The 15,726-nt window shown below is 42.3% G+C and overlaps 1 protein-coding gene across 1 annotated transcript in view; it reads right to left on the reverse strand.

The window, feature by feature from the left end:
• Nucleotides 1–7,504: 7,504 nt before the first annotated feature.
• Nucleotides 7,505–15,726, reverse strand: part of Ulk2 (unc-51 like autophagy activating kinase 2) — an 89,929-nt gene continuing 81,707 nt past the window's right edge. The window contains exons 23-27 of the mRNA XM_059270858.1: nt 13,288–13,466; nt 12,457–12,575; nt 12,016–12,173; nt 10,725–10,860; nt 7,505–9,098 (exon numbers count right to left, since the gene is read on the reverse strand). Of these exons, the coding sequence (XP_059126841.1) occupies nt 9,040–9,098; nt 10,725–10,860; nt 12,016–12,173; nt 12,457–12,575; nt 13,288–13,466 (651 nt within the window). The 3' untranslated portion in view covers nt 7,505–9,039. The remainder of the gene's footprint in view (nt 9,099–10,724; nt 10,861–12,015; nt 12,174–12,456; nt 12,576–13,287; nt 13,467–15,726) is intronic.

Below are 15,726 nucleotides of genomic sequence, written 5' to 3' on the forward strand. Positions count from 1 at the left end.
AGAGGGCCCTATCACTGAGCTACATCCCTAGTTGCAGTGGATCTTAAACTTAGTGAACATTAATCATGGATTGATGGGATGGGATGCTGGGCCCATGTTCCTGGCTCATGTGTCTGGAGCCAAGTGTGAGGATCAGGATTCTGATAGGTTTGCGGAGGGTGCCCTGTTGGCATTGGGAATCACATTCTGGGAGTGTCTGTCCTCAAGCTGTTTTTAAGGATGGGGAGGGAGTGGATAATGGAGGAGTGTCATACTCATCTCCTGCACATCTGTACAGAGGTCCCCAAACACAGCAAGGCTCTCCTTCAAGCTGAGCTTTTGGACTTGTGCTCTGCTCCTATCACATGCATAGAGTGACCACATCTGTAGAATAGCTAGCCCTCTGCTGTGCAGGTGATTTCTCTCCTGACTCACTCAGCTTGCCATCCACTGCAGGATGTCTTACACAGTGGGAAAGTCTAAGTACATGTTTCTGCTGTCCTAAAGCCTTTAGGAATGTTCACTAGACTGAGTACAACATTACATTTTGTGGGTAATTAATGAAACATTTCTGATTTTTGATTTTATAGCTTTTTTTAAAAGGTAAAATTTAATGAAAAACTATTAGGTCTCAAAATACATGAGTTTATATTTATAGTATTGATAGCCTGGGGATGTAACTCAGGTTAGGCTGCTGGCTTAGCATGAGTAAGGTCTTGCAAATAAAATAAATAAGTGAGGACTTTTCAGATAGTCACGAATCCTGAGGCTAGTGCCAAAAGAACTTTGCCAAATAAGGTGGAGCTCTTCTGGGAAGCCAGATATGTAGGCCTGAAGAGGGGTTTCCATACGGAGAAGCACCTGGGCTCTTCATGGCACCAAGGGGCAGCCGGGCCAATGCAGAGGCTGAAGGAAGGGAGGCATCCCTTCAGGTCTGGGCTGTCTAAAAAGCCAGTGGAAGATGATAAACACACTAACTGCTCAGGATAGGCTGAGTTCAGCTGCACTCACCAATGAGTCCCAAACCTTTGGCTCACAGTGTGGTGGTCGCCTTTCTGTCTGTGACAAAATAACCTAAAGGAAGAAGGATGTGTTCTGGCTCATGGTCACAGGGCTTGTGGTGAAGCAGTCAAAGCTGCTTACATCATGGTGGCTGGAAAGAGAGAAGGGCTGTACCCAATATCTCTTCAAGGGTACATTCCAGTGACCTAACTTCCTCCCACCTGTCCCCGACAGCATCATCAGCTAAGGGCTAAACCTTCAACACAGGAGCATTTGGGGGACACTCGTGTCCAAATCATAATATACACCACTACCACCACCAACGAAAAACTTTTCATGCCACCTGTGCCTTGTGGGTCGTCAGAGGCTTCTGAGCCACACCCATCACCCATGCTGGACGTCCAAACTGGATGAAGCACACTTAAGTCACACCTTTCCACATCAGGAGGAAAAGAGAATTTTCACCAAGTAAACACAGTTAACCAAAACCAGTGAGAGGCTGGAGAGATGGCACAGTGGTTAGGAATTCTGGCGCCACTTGCAGAGGACTGGAGTTCAGTTCCCTGCACTCACCTCAGGTGGCTCGTATATGCACATATGAATACTGACATGCAGATGCACACACATAAGTAAAAACAGATTTTAGGAAAGACAGAAAGGCTCTTTTCTGACCTTCACAGGTACCTCCCCATACACAGATATAAAAATAAACCTATACAGAAGAAAGAAGTCCCAGGAAATAGCAGGGGCTTGGGAAACACATTTGAGCACATCAAGCCAAGGGCAGAACTGCAAGGCAACATAGGACTGCTGTACAGGAGTTCCTTTTCACTTGGTACGCTTTCATCTGCTCTTAAAATTAGGCTCTCATGTCGTCTAGCTGGTCTCAAACTCATGGCAATTCTGCCTGAGCCTCAACCACTAGCATGGCTGGTTGTATGGAATTTTTACTCCAGATGCTTTCAGAGGCAACTCATTGGCTGTGCAGAAACCCTCAGCCAAATGCATTTTGACTGGCTGGTTAGTGAGGCCCCTCCCAGCTGAGAGGTGGTGAAGGCCAGGGACTGCTAACCTTAGTTGTCTCTGGAACCTACTGGGATAATGTGCAGTAACATTTAGCAGGTTTACAAGTCTTCAGCAACCCACAGCCTGACTCCCTTCCCAGAGCCCTAGCCTGTGTGATTACCTTTTACAGAACCAATTCCTCAGATTTTGGCTGGGAAGCACGTGTCTCTTCCTTCCTTCTCTCCGGAGCAGACTCTCCCCAGGCTCCTCCCAGTTCCTTTGCAATAGACTTTTGTGTCCACCTCCACTTTGCCCAATTTCAGCAAGAACTCTGCTAGAGCAGGTGAGCCCGACCTCCATCCTTCGTATCAGATCCCCCTTGAGATCAGTCAGCTCTGTATCCTCTGCCTCCCTCCTGCAATGATGTCTGGATACCCCGACCTTCTGTAAGGTGGTTTAGTGGGTACCCCTCTCCAACCAAGCTTCCTCTCAGTCACTTCCATCTTGGCCCAACACCTGCTCCTGATTACTGATTCCTACTTTTTCTTGTTTTAAGCTGGAGGCTGGAAGAGGGAATCAGATCCCCCGAAAGTGGAGTTACAAGACCATTGTGAACCCAAGTCCTCTGCAAGAGCAGTGAGTGCCCTTAATTGATAAGCTATCACTAAAGCCCCAGTACTCTATTAAAATAAAAAAAAATTAAAAATGATGTAAATCAGCCAGACGGTGGTAATGCATACCTTTAATCCCATCACTGGGCAAAAGGGGTGGGAAAGTGGGCAGGTGGATCTCTGTGAGTTTGATGCCAGCCTGGTCTACAAAGTGAGTTTCAGGACTGCCAGGGCTGTTACAAAGAGAAACCCTGTCTCAAAAAACAAACATCAAAAAATTGTTGTAAATCAACGTGTGTCAACGATGTATGTGGGTGCACATGCTTATGTTTGCACATATGGGGGCCACAAAAGAGTGTTGGATACCCTCTGTCTACTCCTTTGAAGCAGGGCTTACATTTTTCTGACTGGGCTGGAAGCCAGCAAGCTCCAGTAACCCTATCTTTGCCCCCTTTAGAGCTAGAGGTACAGGTCTGTATAGGATGCTCACTTTGTTATGAATGCTGGGATCTGAACCCTGGCTCTCAGAATTGCTCAGGAAGTGATCTTAACTGCTTGACTGTAGCTTGAGTTTTTCTCTCTGGGTCCCACCAAGCCCCGGCAGCACGGTAGCCCACTTATAAAATAAACATACAGACGCTTTTATTATTTAAACTGCTCGGCCATTAGCTCAGGCCTACCATTGTCTAGCTCTTACTCTTATACTCAGCCCATTTCTGTTAATCTATATGTTGCCACGTGTTCCGTGGCTTTACCTGCTGCCTTTACATGATGCTCCCCGGAAGGCAGGCTGGCGTCTCCTCCAGACTTCCACCTCCCAGCCTCTCTTCTCTGTTTGTCCTGCCTATCCTATACTTCCTGCCTGGCTACTGGCCAATCAACGTTTTATTTATTCACAACATACAGGACATCCCACAGCACTTGACCATCTCTCCAGCCCCAAGCAGTTCGCTATTTTGCCTGGTGTTATATCTAAGTTATAGGAACTTAAAGTTAAAGATCTGGCCACAGGAGGGCACCAGATCTAATTGCAGATGGTTGTGAGCCACACTGTGGTTGCTGGGAATTGAACTCAGGACCTTTGGAAAAACAGCTAGTGCTCTTAACCTCTGAGCCATCTCTCCAGCCCCAGGAACTCTTTCCTGCAATGCACATTCCCTTCTATAATGCATCCTAACACTTCAGGTTATATTTTATTTGCAGTATGACGGAGCAATGCACATTCCCTTCTATAATGCATCCTAACACTTCAGGTTATATTTTATTTGCAGTATGACGGAGTCTGGCCGAATTCTGCATATGGATATCCATTATTCCCAGTAATATTTGGGCAAACTAATTTTTTTCTAGTTCTTTTTTTTTTTTTTTTTTTTTTTTTTTTTTTTTTTTAGTTTTTCGAGACAGGGTTTCTCTGTGTAGCTTTGCGCCTTTCCTGGAACTCACTTGGTAGCCCAGGCTGGCCTCGAACTCACAGAGATCCGCCTGGCTCTGCCTCCCGAGTGCTGGGATTAAAGGCGTGCGCCACCATCGCCCGGCTTTTTCTAGTTCTTTAATCTGCAATGTGTTCTGTTTTGAAGAGTTTTGACTTGTCAAACTCAAATGGCCACAATGTCCATCTCTATTTTTGTAAACTGGACTTTATTCCATTGATTTAAGACATCTACCCTTTTACCAGCCCCACTCTTCGGATTACAAACTATCTGTGGTTTTGAAATGCTGTGGGTCATTGGTGACCAGATGAAATAACAAATGTTAGACTGATAGACACTTTTCATTAAAGGAGTCAAGTGGCTCAAAGGGCAACACAAAGAATGCCCCAAGCCAAATGCCTGGTGGGTAAGCTGTTGAAAGGTGGCTTTTCTGCAAGAACTAGACCTCTCTAGCAGCTAACTGGCCATAATGCATGTGACTTCACTGAGCCCTAAATCTAGGCTCTGCTTCAAACAGATACAAAACCAAGTTATTTTTCACCCTGTCCTAAAACATAAGTTAACATAAAGAACTTCTGAGTAATCACAACACAGGCATCAGAGTTCTCACCTGTGCCAGGTGGTGCTCCAATGACTTCATGTGCAACTTAAGTCAATTCTCCTTCAACCCCAGTAGGTTCAACTCTACCACTGCTCGGCAAATTGAGAGATTACGACAGATGCCCAAGGACACACAGCTAAACACAGCAGAGCTGGTTTGTGGCCAGGTGGACCTCTAAGCAAAGCTGCCAAACTGAGCTGCAGAGACCCTAAAGGAGATGCTGAATGGAGTTTTCAGTAGATAATGTTTAAGTTGACGTCTACCCATGGTGACATCTACCCATAGTGAGAGCACAGGACCATTTTAGATGCAACATGCTGCATAGGACAGGGCCTGGAAGGTGTGCTCGGTAGCTTATCTTAGAGAGGCTGGGCAACCCCACAGAAGTGTCTACTGCTGAATAATCTCCAGGTCAGCCCAGCCCAAGGAACTCCTTGGAAATCTGCTAATACATGTTCAGTAACAAAGGTCTTCATGGAACATTGAAATTGAACTAAGGAAGAGCAAAGTAAAACCCACAGTTGGGGAGATAGCTGTGGTTCAAAGTGCATACTGCTCTTGCAGAAGACCCATCCAGGTTTGGTTCTTAGCACTCACATGGTAGCTCACAACAGTCTATAACTCCAGTTCCAGAGAATCAATACCCTCTTTTGGTCCCCATGGGCATCAGGCACATAGGCAGTCCACCACATACATACATGCAGGCAAAACACTTGTAGGGATAAACCTTAAGAACAACAAACAAAACCAACCCACAGAAAGCCTACAGGCAATTCCACTTGCTCCTCACACCATTCTCCCTCAGTGCCACAGCAGGTCTCTGTGGCCTGGTCTCCGGTGCAGCCTTTACTGGGTGCTGTGTGGTCACCATGGCAGCAAGACCAGAGCCTTGTTGCCTTTTCCTCTTGATCCTTTACCATTTGGTTTCATCTCTGGCACAAATGCTGCGATTTTTATCATGGATTATCACCATCTCCTATAGGCACTGCTTTAAACATTTATTTTTTCATTTTTTTTTTTTTATTTTTGAGACAGGTTCTCTCTACTATGCAGCTTTGGCCATCTTGGAGCTCACTATGTAGACCAGGCTGGCCTCAAATGCACAGAGATCCACCTGCCTCTGTCTCCCCGTTGCTGAGATTAAAGGTGGGCGCCACACACCTGGCTGCACTGCATTTTTAGGGCCATCATTTCAGATCCAGTTTCCTGATTTATCTGACAAAAACACTGCCTTGACTTTTTTGATTCCTCACTCAAAGACACTGTTCTCACCAGGGCTTTGTAAAGCATGAAAGGGACTTGGGAAGGACTTAATAATTGTCTGCACAGCTGATGATTCAATGATTCAGAACCCACAAGCAAGCAGCCCAATGCCATCTAGAGCTGGGTGCAGACACTGCTAAGGTGCATGTATGAGAGACTGAGCAAGACAAGTTGTTTGAGCAGTACCTGTCCTATAGAAAGGCTAAACAGGATTGCTCACAAAGACTAAGGGGAAGGGCAAGTTAAAGTGAAGTCTGCTCCTCAGGGTTTTCAAATGTTTGAGTCCACAGGCTCATGCCTAATCTGCCCCAACTCAGGTTCCTCTTCCTTGTTCTTGAGATTGAGACAGGCCATCCCTAATCACAGCACTTCCTGGTTCTTATGTTGGGCTTTAGAACAGCTCCTCTTGTGAGAACCAGGGGGCACTGTACTACAGAAAACAAGTCATTCATTCATTCAATGTTCTCAAACAAAATAATAAAACTGGGTATCAACGGTTTTAAGCACAATATTCCCAAGCAGGAGATGCTACTTCACAGGGCCGCTGCCCGCTGGGTAGAGGAGGAAGCAGCAAAGGGATGAAGTGGAGGAGGAATGCCATCCCTAGTGACCTGAAGGGCTGCAAGAAGCCGACACCAAGCACCTGCTCCATGCAAAGGGAGGTATAGACATGTCAGGTGTATCAGTCTGAGGGACCTGTTCCATGCCCTCATCTCTTCTGCATTCAACACAACTTCCCTTTCACCCTTGGACACTAAAGTGCCAACTAATAAGAGCTTCTTCACAATCTCCTATACCTGATTCCTGGTGCCACCGGCTATTCTTATAGTAGAGGAAAGGGCACGTGAGGGCTGCAGGAAATGATTATGCCAAGAACAGATCCTCAACAAATGACAAAGAAAATCCACATAGCAAGAAAAACAAATTAGCAAGTTCCCTGATAATTCCTCTACTTACATCTGCATGGCCAATAACTTTCCAGGTTATGACTTAAATACTGGTGCTGAACCACGATGTGTGAACTTGTCTATTTCCATTTTATGAAACACATGATATGAAATAAAAAATACAGAAACATAAAGCATTTATTTATTATTGCTATAATCAAGGCAAAAATCTTTTTAAACAACCAGCCTTGATAATGGTAGTATAATCAGAACCATTACTCATGAGTTTACAGTTTGTCACCCACTGCTGAGACTTCACTGCTTTATACACACCACCTACAAGACCTCAGTCATATGAGAAGAGCTTGAGTTACAGTGTAGTTCCAGACTCTACACCAACCTTACGCTCTCTGAATCTGTTCATACTGTGTTTTTAAAAAGAGGCAGAAGAGGTCAACTAAATCTACTTACTTAGAAAATCAACTGAGAGAACACGGGGTAATTAAGAGAACATGGAAGAATTTAGTGTAAAACCTAAAAAAAAATTACCTAAGACATGTTATCACTAATATAAGGGGAGGGGGTGTCGTTTGTTTTCAGGAGCTTGCATGACAGTCCCCAAGAGTCTTAAACCCTGGAGCAGGACAAAGGACATTAATGACCAAGTTTCCGACCCACTCACTAAGGAAGCATCTGGCTTGACAAGCCACTTAATATCAACCCAACTATAACCTAAAAACACTGTCAGTTTTATTTAACCTTAATATACATTTGTACAAGTAATTTAAAAAAGGCTATTACACAATGATTCAGTGAGTTTTACCTAGTTTGAAGACTAATGCATGCAGTTACAAATGAGAGGTAGAAACACTGTAGTAAAGACCTAAAAATACAAACATCTTATAAATAAATGTTCAAATTAACTGCTGGAATTTCATACAGATAAATAATGTAAAAATTACATTACTTTGTCCACCAAATAAATGAAAACCATGTTGTCTCTGTTAAGTGCGATGCCAAAGAGCTTCTGTGCAGCTGTCAGAGTGCAGGTCATTATGTGAAAGGGATTTTATTGAAATAAAAGGGATAAGACGGGTGAATGCTTTATTCAAGTATTCAAGCAGGTAAGTAAAAGAAACCAAATAATATACAACATAGGAACCATTCTTGGAGAGATGTTAATTCACCATGACTAGCTATTTGGTGAACTGTCAAGATTAACACTGAAAAGTGCACATTAGTCTGGAGAGAGCTGCCCATTTTTCTAAGAGAAAACAAACCTCACTTCTTACTAATTTCGTGTAGAAACTCCACATCACTAACAAGCCTTTATTCATCACTGATTTGGCCCTATTAAAATTCTCAAGAGTATCTCTTGATTCATGATAGCTTTCTAATGCTGCCCAAATAAACTTAGACTTTAATAAACCTAAGGTCACAGGTATCGATGCACATTCTGCATGCACAACAAAAAATGCAAACAACCAGCAACTCAAAATACCACTGAGAAGATCTGTTGGTGAAGATTAGAGGTGAGAAAAATGCAAAGTTCACATGAATGCAAATTTCGACCATTTAAAAGTTCAATGGAGAGTACACATGAATTCTGAAAAGGGCCTATGTATGTAATCAAGTAAAATATTCTAAACAAGTCCATTGTGCCTCAGTTAGTTTTAAATTGCAAAATCCAATACACAGTTATTTTAATAAATTAGTGCAATATGAAAGATTTTGGAAGATTAACATATGTCCACATTAGATCAAGTTGAAGATTTCACAATTCATCCAAGAGTCACCTTTTGCTTCTTCTTAAAACTCTTCCTCCGAGCTGTTTAAAGATGCATGCTCAGATTCAGACAAACTTACCCCAAATCTCAAGTTGTCTGGATGAGCTGTAGACTCTTTATGGACTTTCATATATTACCAGAGAGCCCAGTGAAGTGTCACTCACTCTGTTTCCTGATAATTATCCACAAGAATAACTGTACTTATGGTTCTAGTTCTAAGGTACATTTATTTGCCAGGTTCAATGTGTGGATACTCTTTTGCTTCTGCTTCTATAAAGAAAAAGGAAAGGGGGAGTGACTTCTCCAATAAGGCAGGTTTTCTACAAACATGTAGTTTTATATTGTTTTTCCTTCTTAAATTGCTGCTTGTTCTTTGGTAGTCACCACGGTTTCCTGGGGTGGGTGACAGAAACAAGCTGAAATCCCCAATGTGCCACCTCGTGTTCCCAGCTGGTCCACAGACAGGCCTGCTGCTCACATGCCTGCGGTGCCACAGCAGAGCGCCGACAGTCTTCTTTCAATGCTACATTTATCTAGAAATAAAATTGAAGTTATATTAATAGTAACCCAAGGACAGAGGAACTAAGGGGGAATTACAGCACTCCCACAATGCTCCCCCCACAATGCTCCCCTGCTCTACCGTTGCCCCGTAGCTAACGGAATGAATACACTTTCTTTCCTCGTCCGGCAACAATTCAGATATGACCTGTAGTTTAATGCTGCAGTGGTAAAACTGGGATTAACACACTACAAAGCAAAGATTCAGATCTAACAACTCACTTGCTAAGAAGTATCAATAACTTTGGGACTGCTGTCCTCTTACAGTTATTAACCTGTGAATGACCACATACACAAGAACAGCTCCTCCTCACACCAGATACTAGGGTAACTATGGATCATCCTAGTATCCCATCCTTCTATGTTCTGTTAGCTATATCAAGTCTGTAGTACCAGGATCTTTAGAACATTCTTTGGTCACTAAGCCCAGAAAGTTTAAAAGAGTTAGTTCTATTATGTAATAAAACAACATCCTCCTATATTCTTAAACAGGAACTTGACAACAAAATAATGCAATGAAAAAAATCTAAAGAATAAAAGTAATCTATATTTTATATGTAGCCCCTCTAACCCTTACAGCATACAAGACTGACACTGTTATCTACATCTTACAGAAGAAAGACTGAGACCACAGAAAAATAAACAATTTGTTCAAGTTTTTAAAGCCAAGATTCATCTCAGGCAGTATGATTCCAAACTTAGAAGACAAACTGTAATTAACTAAATTCAGTGGTTCTTCCTTACCCACAAAGGATATGTTCTAATGCCCTCAACTTAGGCCTGAAACTATTAATAGTATCAAACTCTATCTACAAGCACAGTACTATCAATGCAGTATACCCTGGAACCACTGATAGTAACCAAGTGACTGATAGGCAGAAAGCACACACAGCAAGGGTGGACTGGACAAGGGATGAGTCAGGTCCCAAGCAGCAGAGCACAACTCAGAGAACAACGTAAGATGTGGCTGGGGAAGAAGAATGGCAAAGGAAACAACAGAGACAAATTCTGTTTGAAAACTCCCAGAATGAAGGCTGCAGAGAAGGCTCTGCAGTTGGGAGCACTGGTTGCTCTTCAGAGGACTAGATTCAAGTCCTCGCACCCACATGACTACTCACAACTCTCTGTAACTCCAGATCCAGGGGATCTGATACCTTCTCCTAGCCTCCAAAGGCATCGGGCATGCATGCAGTACACTTAGACACGTGTAGGCGAAACACCCAAGCAGATAAAATAAAAAAAATAATAAAACATCTAAACGCCATAATGATACCTAATTCTTTAAAAACTAAACAATAAAAACTTAAAAACAAACAAACTATGAGCCAGGCAGTGGTGGCATGTATCTTTAATCCCGACATTTAGGAGACAGAGGTAGGAAAGTTCGTGGCCAGCTTGGTGGCAAGAACTACAGAGCAAGTTCCAGGACAGTCTGGGCTACATGGAGAAACCCTGTCTCAAAAAACAAAAACACAAAAACCAAACAACAACAACAAACAACAAAACCATCTATGGCTGTTTATTTCTGAGTTTTTTGTTTGTTTGTTTGTTTGTTTTTAATTGAATAGTTTTGAACCTAGCTGTAGAAAGGAGCCACTTACATTTATGCACATTTTCAACATCTGTAGGGTCCTGCAGGATCTTAGTTAGGCCTTCCAAAAGAAGGGCTGCCTTGTGGTACCGATAAACAATGTCTTCAGTCTGCTGAAACATCTCATCCAGGGCTGCAGATTGAACCTGGAACCAGTCAAAAACGGAGAAGAGTTGCAGCTCCAAAGATATACAAGTCCTTATGAACAGTGCAGATTTGAAAAGCATATTAAAATCAATATATTTTGATGAAAGGAAGAAAGAATCTGTAATGTTACAGTTAAATCCGCAAAGGAAAGAGGCAATATAATTCCTAGTATAAAATTCTTACTGTCTTAATGTTATATATTACCTACCATTCCTATCAATAGTTTAGAGTAGTAGAATATATTCTCAACAGCTTACGTTCCAGAGTTATTTCACTGAACTATTTACTTTTCAGCTGTCAAGGTAAAGCCAAGAGTATAGCAACAGCACAACTGCAATTCATCTAAATGGGAGAGATCTAGTATGTTGAACAGGTAAACTAACATTAGTGCATAAATTTTCCCCATTTAGAGACTTAATAACTGTATGTTATATATTCCTCAGAGCCATTTTCCCCTAGTGAACAGAGAAAATTCCAATACTATAGTCAGATGAATGGAAAGCGGCTTCCCTGGTGTCTATACTTCAATAAAGTCAGTCAGTCAAACTCAGGACTTACATTTTTGTGGATTAGCAAAGCACTAATTTTTCTAAGTCCTACAGAGCCAAAATTTCTCAAATAGCAGAAAAATGCCAAAACATATTAATTCATCTTTTAGATAAAAATTATAAAAGGATGTGAACATGACTATATAAATGAAGTTTAAAAGGAAATAAAAGTTATCAAATGTAACAACCAGGATTACAAACTATAATATGTTTATTAAATAAGTTACATTAAGTACTCAAATGTCAGTTAAGTCCAATTACTTCATTAGGTAATCACGACACTTGGGACTTGAAAAAGGGTAGGATATAAACTCTTTTTTTTTTTTTTAAATTTTATTATGTACACAGTATTCTGCCTGCATGTGTCCCTACAGGCCAGAAGAGGGCACCAGATCTCATTACAGATGGTTGTGAGCCACCATGTGGTTGCTGGGAATTGAACTCAGGACCTCTGGAAGAACAGTCGGTGCTCTTAACCGCTGAGCCATCTCTCCAGCCTGGATATAAACTCTTAAAGGGCAGATCATTTCAAGTAGGTGTTCAATTCCAAAGACCCTCAGAGAGATACTGTAGTGTTATAAAATACTAAGCTTTGAAAAGGTTTACCATTTCCACAGCACAGTTATAGATGAGTTTCTCTGCAGTCACACTGTTGATTTCATCAATAAATCTCTGTTTATCAGAGAAGAAGCGATTCAGCTTTTCTGTAAGTCTCTTGCACATGGTGATACAGAATTTATACCGTTCATTCAGATTTTTAACAACTGAAACAAAGTTGAAATTGGAATTAGTTTTAATTTCCTTCCAGAAATAACACAGCAACATGTACCTTTCCTGCTGCTGGAAAGAAAGTGACACTACATGGTCACTGAAGGAAAAGACAAAGTCAGGTTCTCTGATCTTTCAGTATGAAAAGACAGATACGTACTTCTGACTTCTGTGTGTCAAGTGAACAATTAGAAACAACGGTCAGCAGAGACTGACTCAGTGGGACAGGAAGGTGTGACCCAGGCCCTCGGACCCACACACTCTGGTCTGCTCCTGTACCTTGTTTCACAGCCGTGGATGGGCTCAGCTTCCCGGACTTGATCTGAGCTTTGGCGAGATGCAGGGAAGCCGCCAGCAACTGTGCTGCTTTCATGTACAACACCAGCTGCTCCACCCGCCTGCACGGGGAGACAGGAGCAGAGCATGATCCTGGAACTGACCCACAAGACTCAGCATGCTAAACATCAGGCCACAGCTTTTCTAGGGGATTCCGTCCTCATCCCGCCCCCTCCCCTGCACACCCCAGACAGGATTTTCCTCTGTCTCCCTGGTAGGTCTCAAAGTTATTGACCCTGCTGCCTTAGTGCTGCATGTGTCATACCACCCCTGGCTCCTTCTTGACTTTTAAATGTGCATTTAACTCCTAAAGGGAGAAGAATTGGTGTGGAAAAGTTCACACGAAGTTTGAATATTATAGTAACACTGAAACAAAAATATGTATGACCTCTTGGTCATCAAATATCTTCAGTTGTAAATTTTCAGAGAAAGGTGATATTAAGGTTGCAAAATAAATTCTTGGCTAACATCTCACACAATAAAACAACTTAGATTTCCTTGCAACTTTAAAAAATGAGACATGACTCCCCCCCCCCCCCCCCGAGACATGGTTTCTCTGTGCAGCTTTGACTGTCCTGGAACTCACTCTGTAGACCAGGCTGGCCTCAAACTCACTCACAGAGATCCACCTGCTTCTGCCTCCTGAGTGCCAGGATTAAAGGCGTGTGCCACCACCACCCAGCTGAGACATGACTTAGATAACAATACCTACAATTAAATACAAGTTTATAGAAAGCATAAAGAAGCTGGAAATGAAGGACAGGAGGCACCTACCCCCAGTCTTTGCTTAGCTGGCTGATCTGGTCCACGACTACACTCTCCTGAATCTGGTACAAGGACACAGCAGATGTGCACAGCTCAGGGTTCCCACCCCTCACTGCTGTCAGGTCCAGCACACACTCAGTAAACATTAACATCACATTCAGGTGGCGTAAGGTGTCTGTGTGTTCTCGCTGCAAAGGCAAGGTGTTTTTTTTAACATTTTAGATCAAGGACTTAAATGTATTATATATACAAGGTTTTCCCATACTTCTGAATGTTGGAATGATCAAAGAAAACCAATGTTCTTAAATTTTAGAGAGCTGTTAGAAAATAAATACAAATCAAACCAAATATTCTATGTAGATATGTCTGCATGTATCACAGCACCCATGTTAAGTAGGCTACAGAGGCCACTGTGCATTTACCAGAAAAATAAAACCAAACTAAACCAAAACCCAAATAATTGAATCAATATGTGTAAAACAAAGACATGAAAAAATAGACATCAGGAGTATAAGAGTAGGTATGGCAAGATGGCTTAGCTGTTAAGAGTACTGGCTGCTCTTGCAGAGGACTGGGCTTCAATTCCCAGCACCCACATGATAGCTCATACACACTTGTAACCCCAGATCTAGGTGATCTGATGCCCTCTCCTGACCCCCATGGACAACAGACACACAAATGGTGCATAGACATAATACAAGCAAAACATCCAAATATGAGACATATGTGTGTGTGTATGTGTGTGTGTGTGTGTGTGTGTGTATTATATATATATATAAAATTCCCTTTTGAGACAGGGTTTCTCTGTTTAACCTTGGCTGTCCTAGAACTTGCTCTGTAGATCAGGCTGGCCTTGAACTCAAAGATTGACCTGCCTCTGCCTCCTAGTGCTGGGATTAAAGACATGTGCCACCATTGCCCCAGGAAAATAAACTTTTAAAAATTTAAAGATTACAAGGATAGGTTTTGAGAGATGCTCAGCAGGTAAAAGTATTTGCCATGCAAGTCTGAAATCCTGGGTTTAATCTCTAGAACCCACAGAGGCGCAGAAGCCAGAAAGACAGGCATTTGTAATCTCAGAACTACCCTAGCGAGATGGGAAGTAGAGATGGGAAATCATCCCGAAATCTATGGTCAGCTATCTTGGAGCACATACTGCAGCAGAAACAAGAGAGATCTTGCTTCAACAGAATCCCAGAACCAATTCCCAAAAATTGTCCTCTGACCCTATATCGAATATGTGTGGCACCTACACTCCCATATACATAATAAATTTTTAAAAATTAAAATATTACAAGGACACTCTTAACACTAAATTAAACTTTTTTCTTTTTCCTTCTCTTTTTTTGAGATAGAGTTCTGCTATGTATCCAGGCTAGTCTGTAACTCCTATCCTGCTGCTTTACCCTCTGAATAGTTGGAATTACAGCTGTTGCCAACAAATGCTACATTTCTTTACAGTTCAGTGAGTTTATTGACCTGTTATTTTAGAGTTTTAAATCTGGGAAGGTTTTTAGTTAAGAGTGAATCACAATAAAGCTTTGATTTTCTGTGACCTACTTAGTTGCAGATGAGAGCATGAAAGACATTCTAAAGGATGCCCTTTCAAATCGATTTCAAAATTCAATCTTTAGTTATAAATGAACTTGTAATACATTAAATTGTATGTGTGTTAGTGTGTGTGTTCTTCCTTGGTCAGTCTCCACTTGAATTTAAAAAAATTATTTGTATTTCTGTGTGTGTCTATGTGAATGCAGGTGCTATGTGTGTGAGTGGTTGGCACACTTGTGCATGAATGTGGAGGTCAGGTGACAACATCAGGTGTCTTCCTCCACCACTCCCTGTGTACTCTTTTGAGGGAGGGTCTTTCCCTGAACTTGGGGTTCCTGTTTTCTTAGGCTGGGAGCCAGCAAGTCCCAGTGATTTCCCTGTCCTGTCTCCTAAGCAACTGGACTTACAGGTGGGTGTGGGACACCTGGCTTGTTACCTGGGTGCTAGAATCCAAATTCTGTTCCTCAAGAATGTGTACCAAGTGCTCGAAACCACTGAGCATTCTCCCAGCCCATACCTTCTGTTTTGTGACAGAGTCTCTCCTTAAATGTGAAGCTGTGACTCAGACAGACTGGCTGGCTATACGCTTCAGGAACCCACTCCCTTAAGGCTGTGGTTAGAGGCATGCCATGTCTGTCTGTCTGTCTGTTTGATGTGGTTCTGGGTACAGTTGTAGCAAGCACTTGACTGAGCTGTCTCCCCAGCCTCCCAAGTTTCTCTCACACAGGAGACTAAAGCGCTAGAACTTCTGAAAGTCTCCCAGTTCTGTGAGGGCCTAGGAGACTATGTTCACCAATACACAGAGTGTTGTCTTTAAGTTGGAGTGAGGAACTAAGAGGTACAACTTCAAAATCATAAAATGACCTCTGGTTCTAGATCTGTGCTCAGCATGGGGCA

Source organism: Peromyscus eremicus, chromosome 8a (assembly GCF_949786415.1).
Source record: "Peromyscus eremicus chromosome 8a, PerEre_H2_v1, whole genome shotgun sequence".
NCBI lineage: Eukaryota > Metazoa > Chordata > Mammalia > Rodentia > Cricetidae > Peromyscus > Peromyscus eremicus.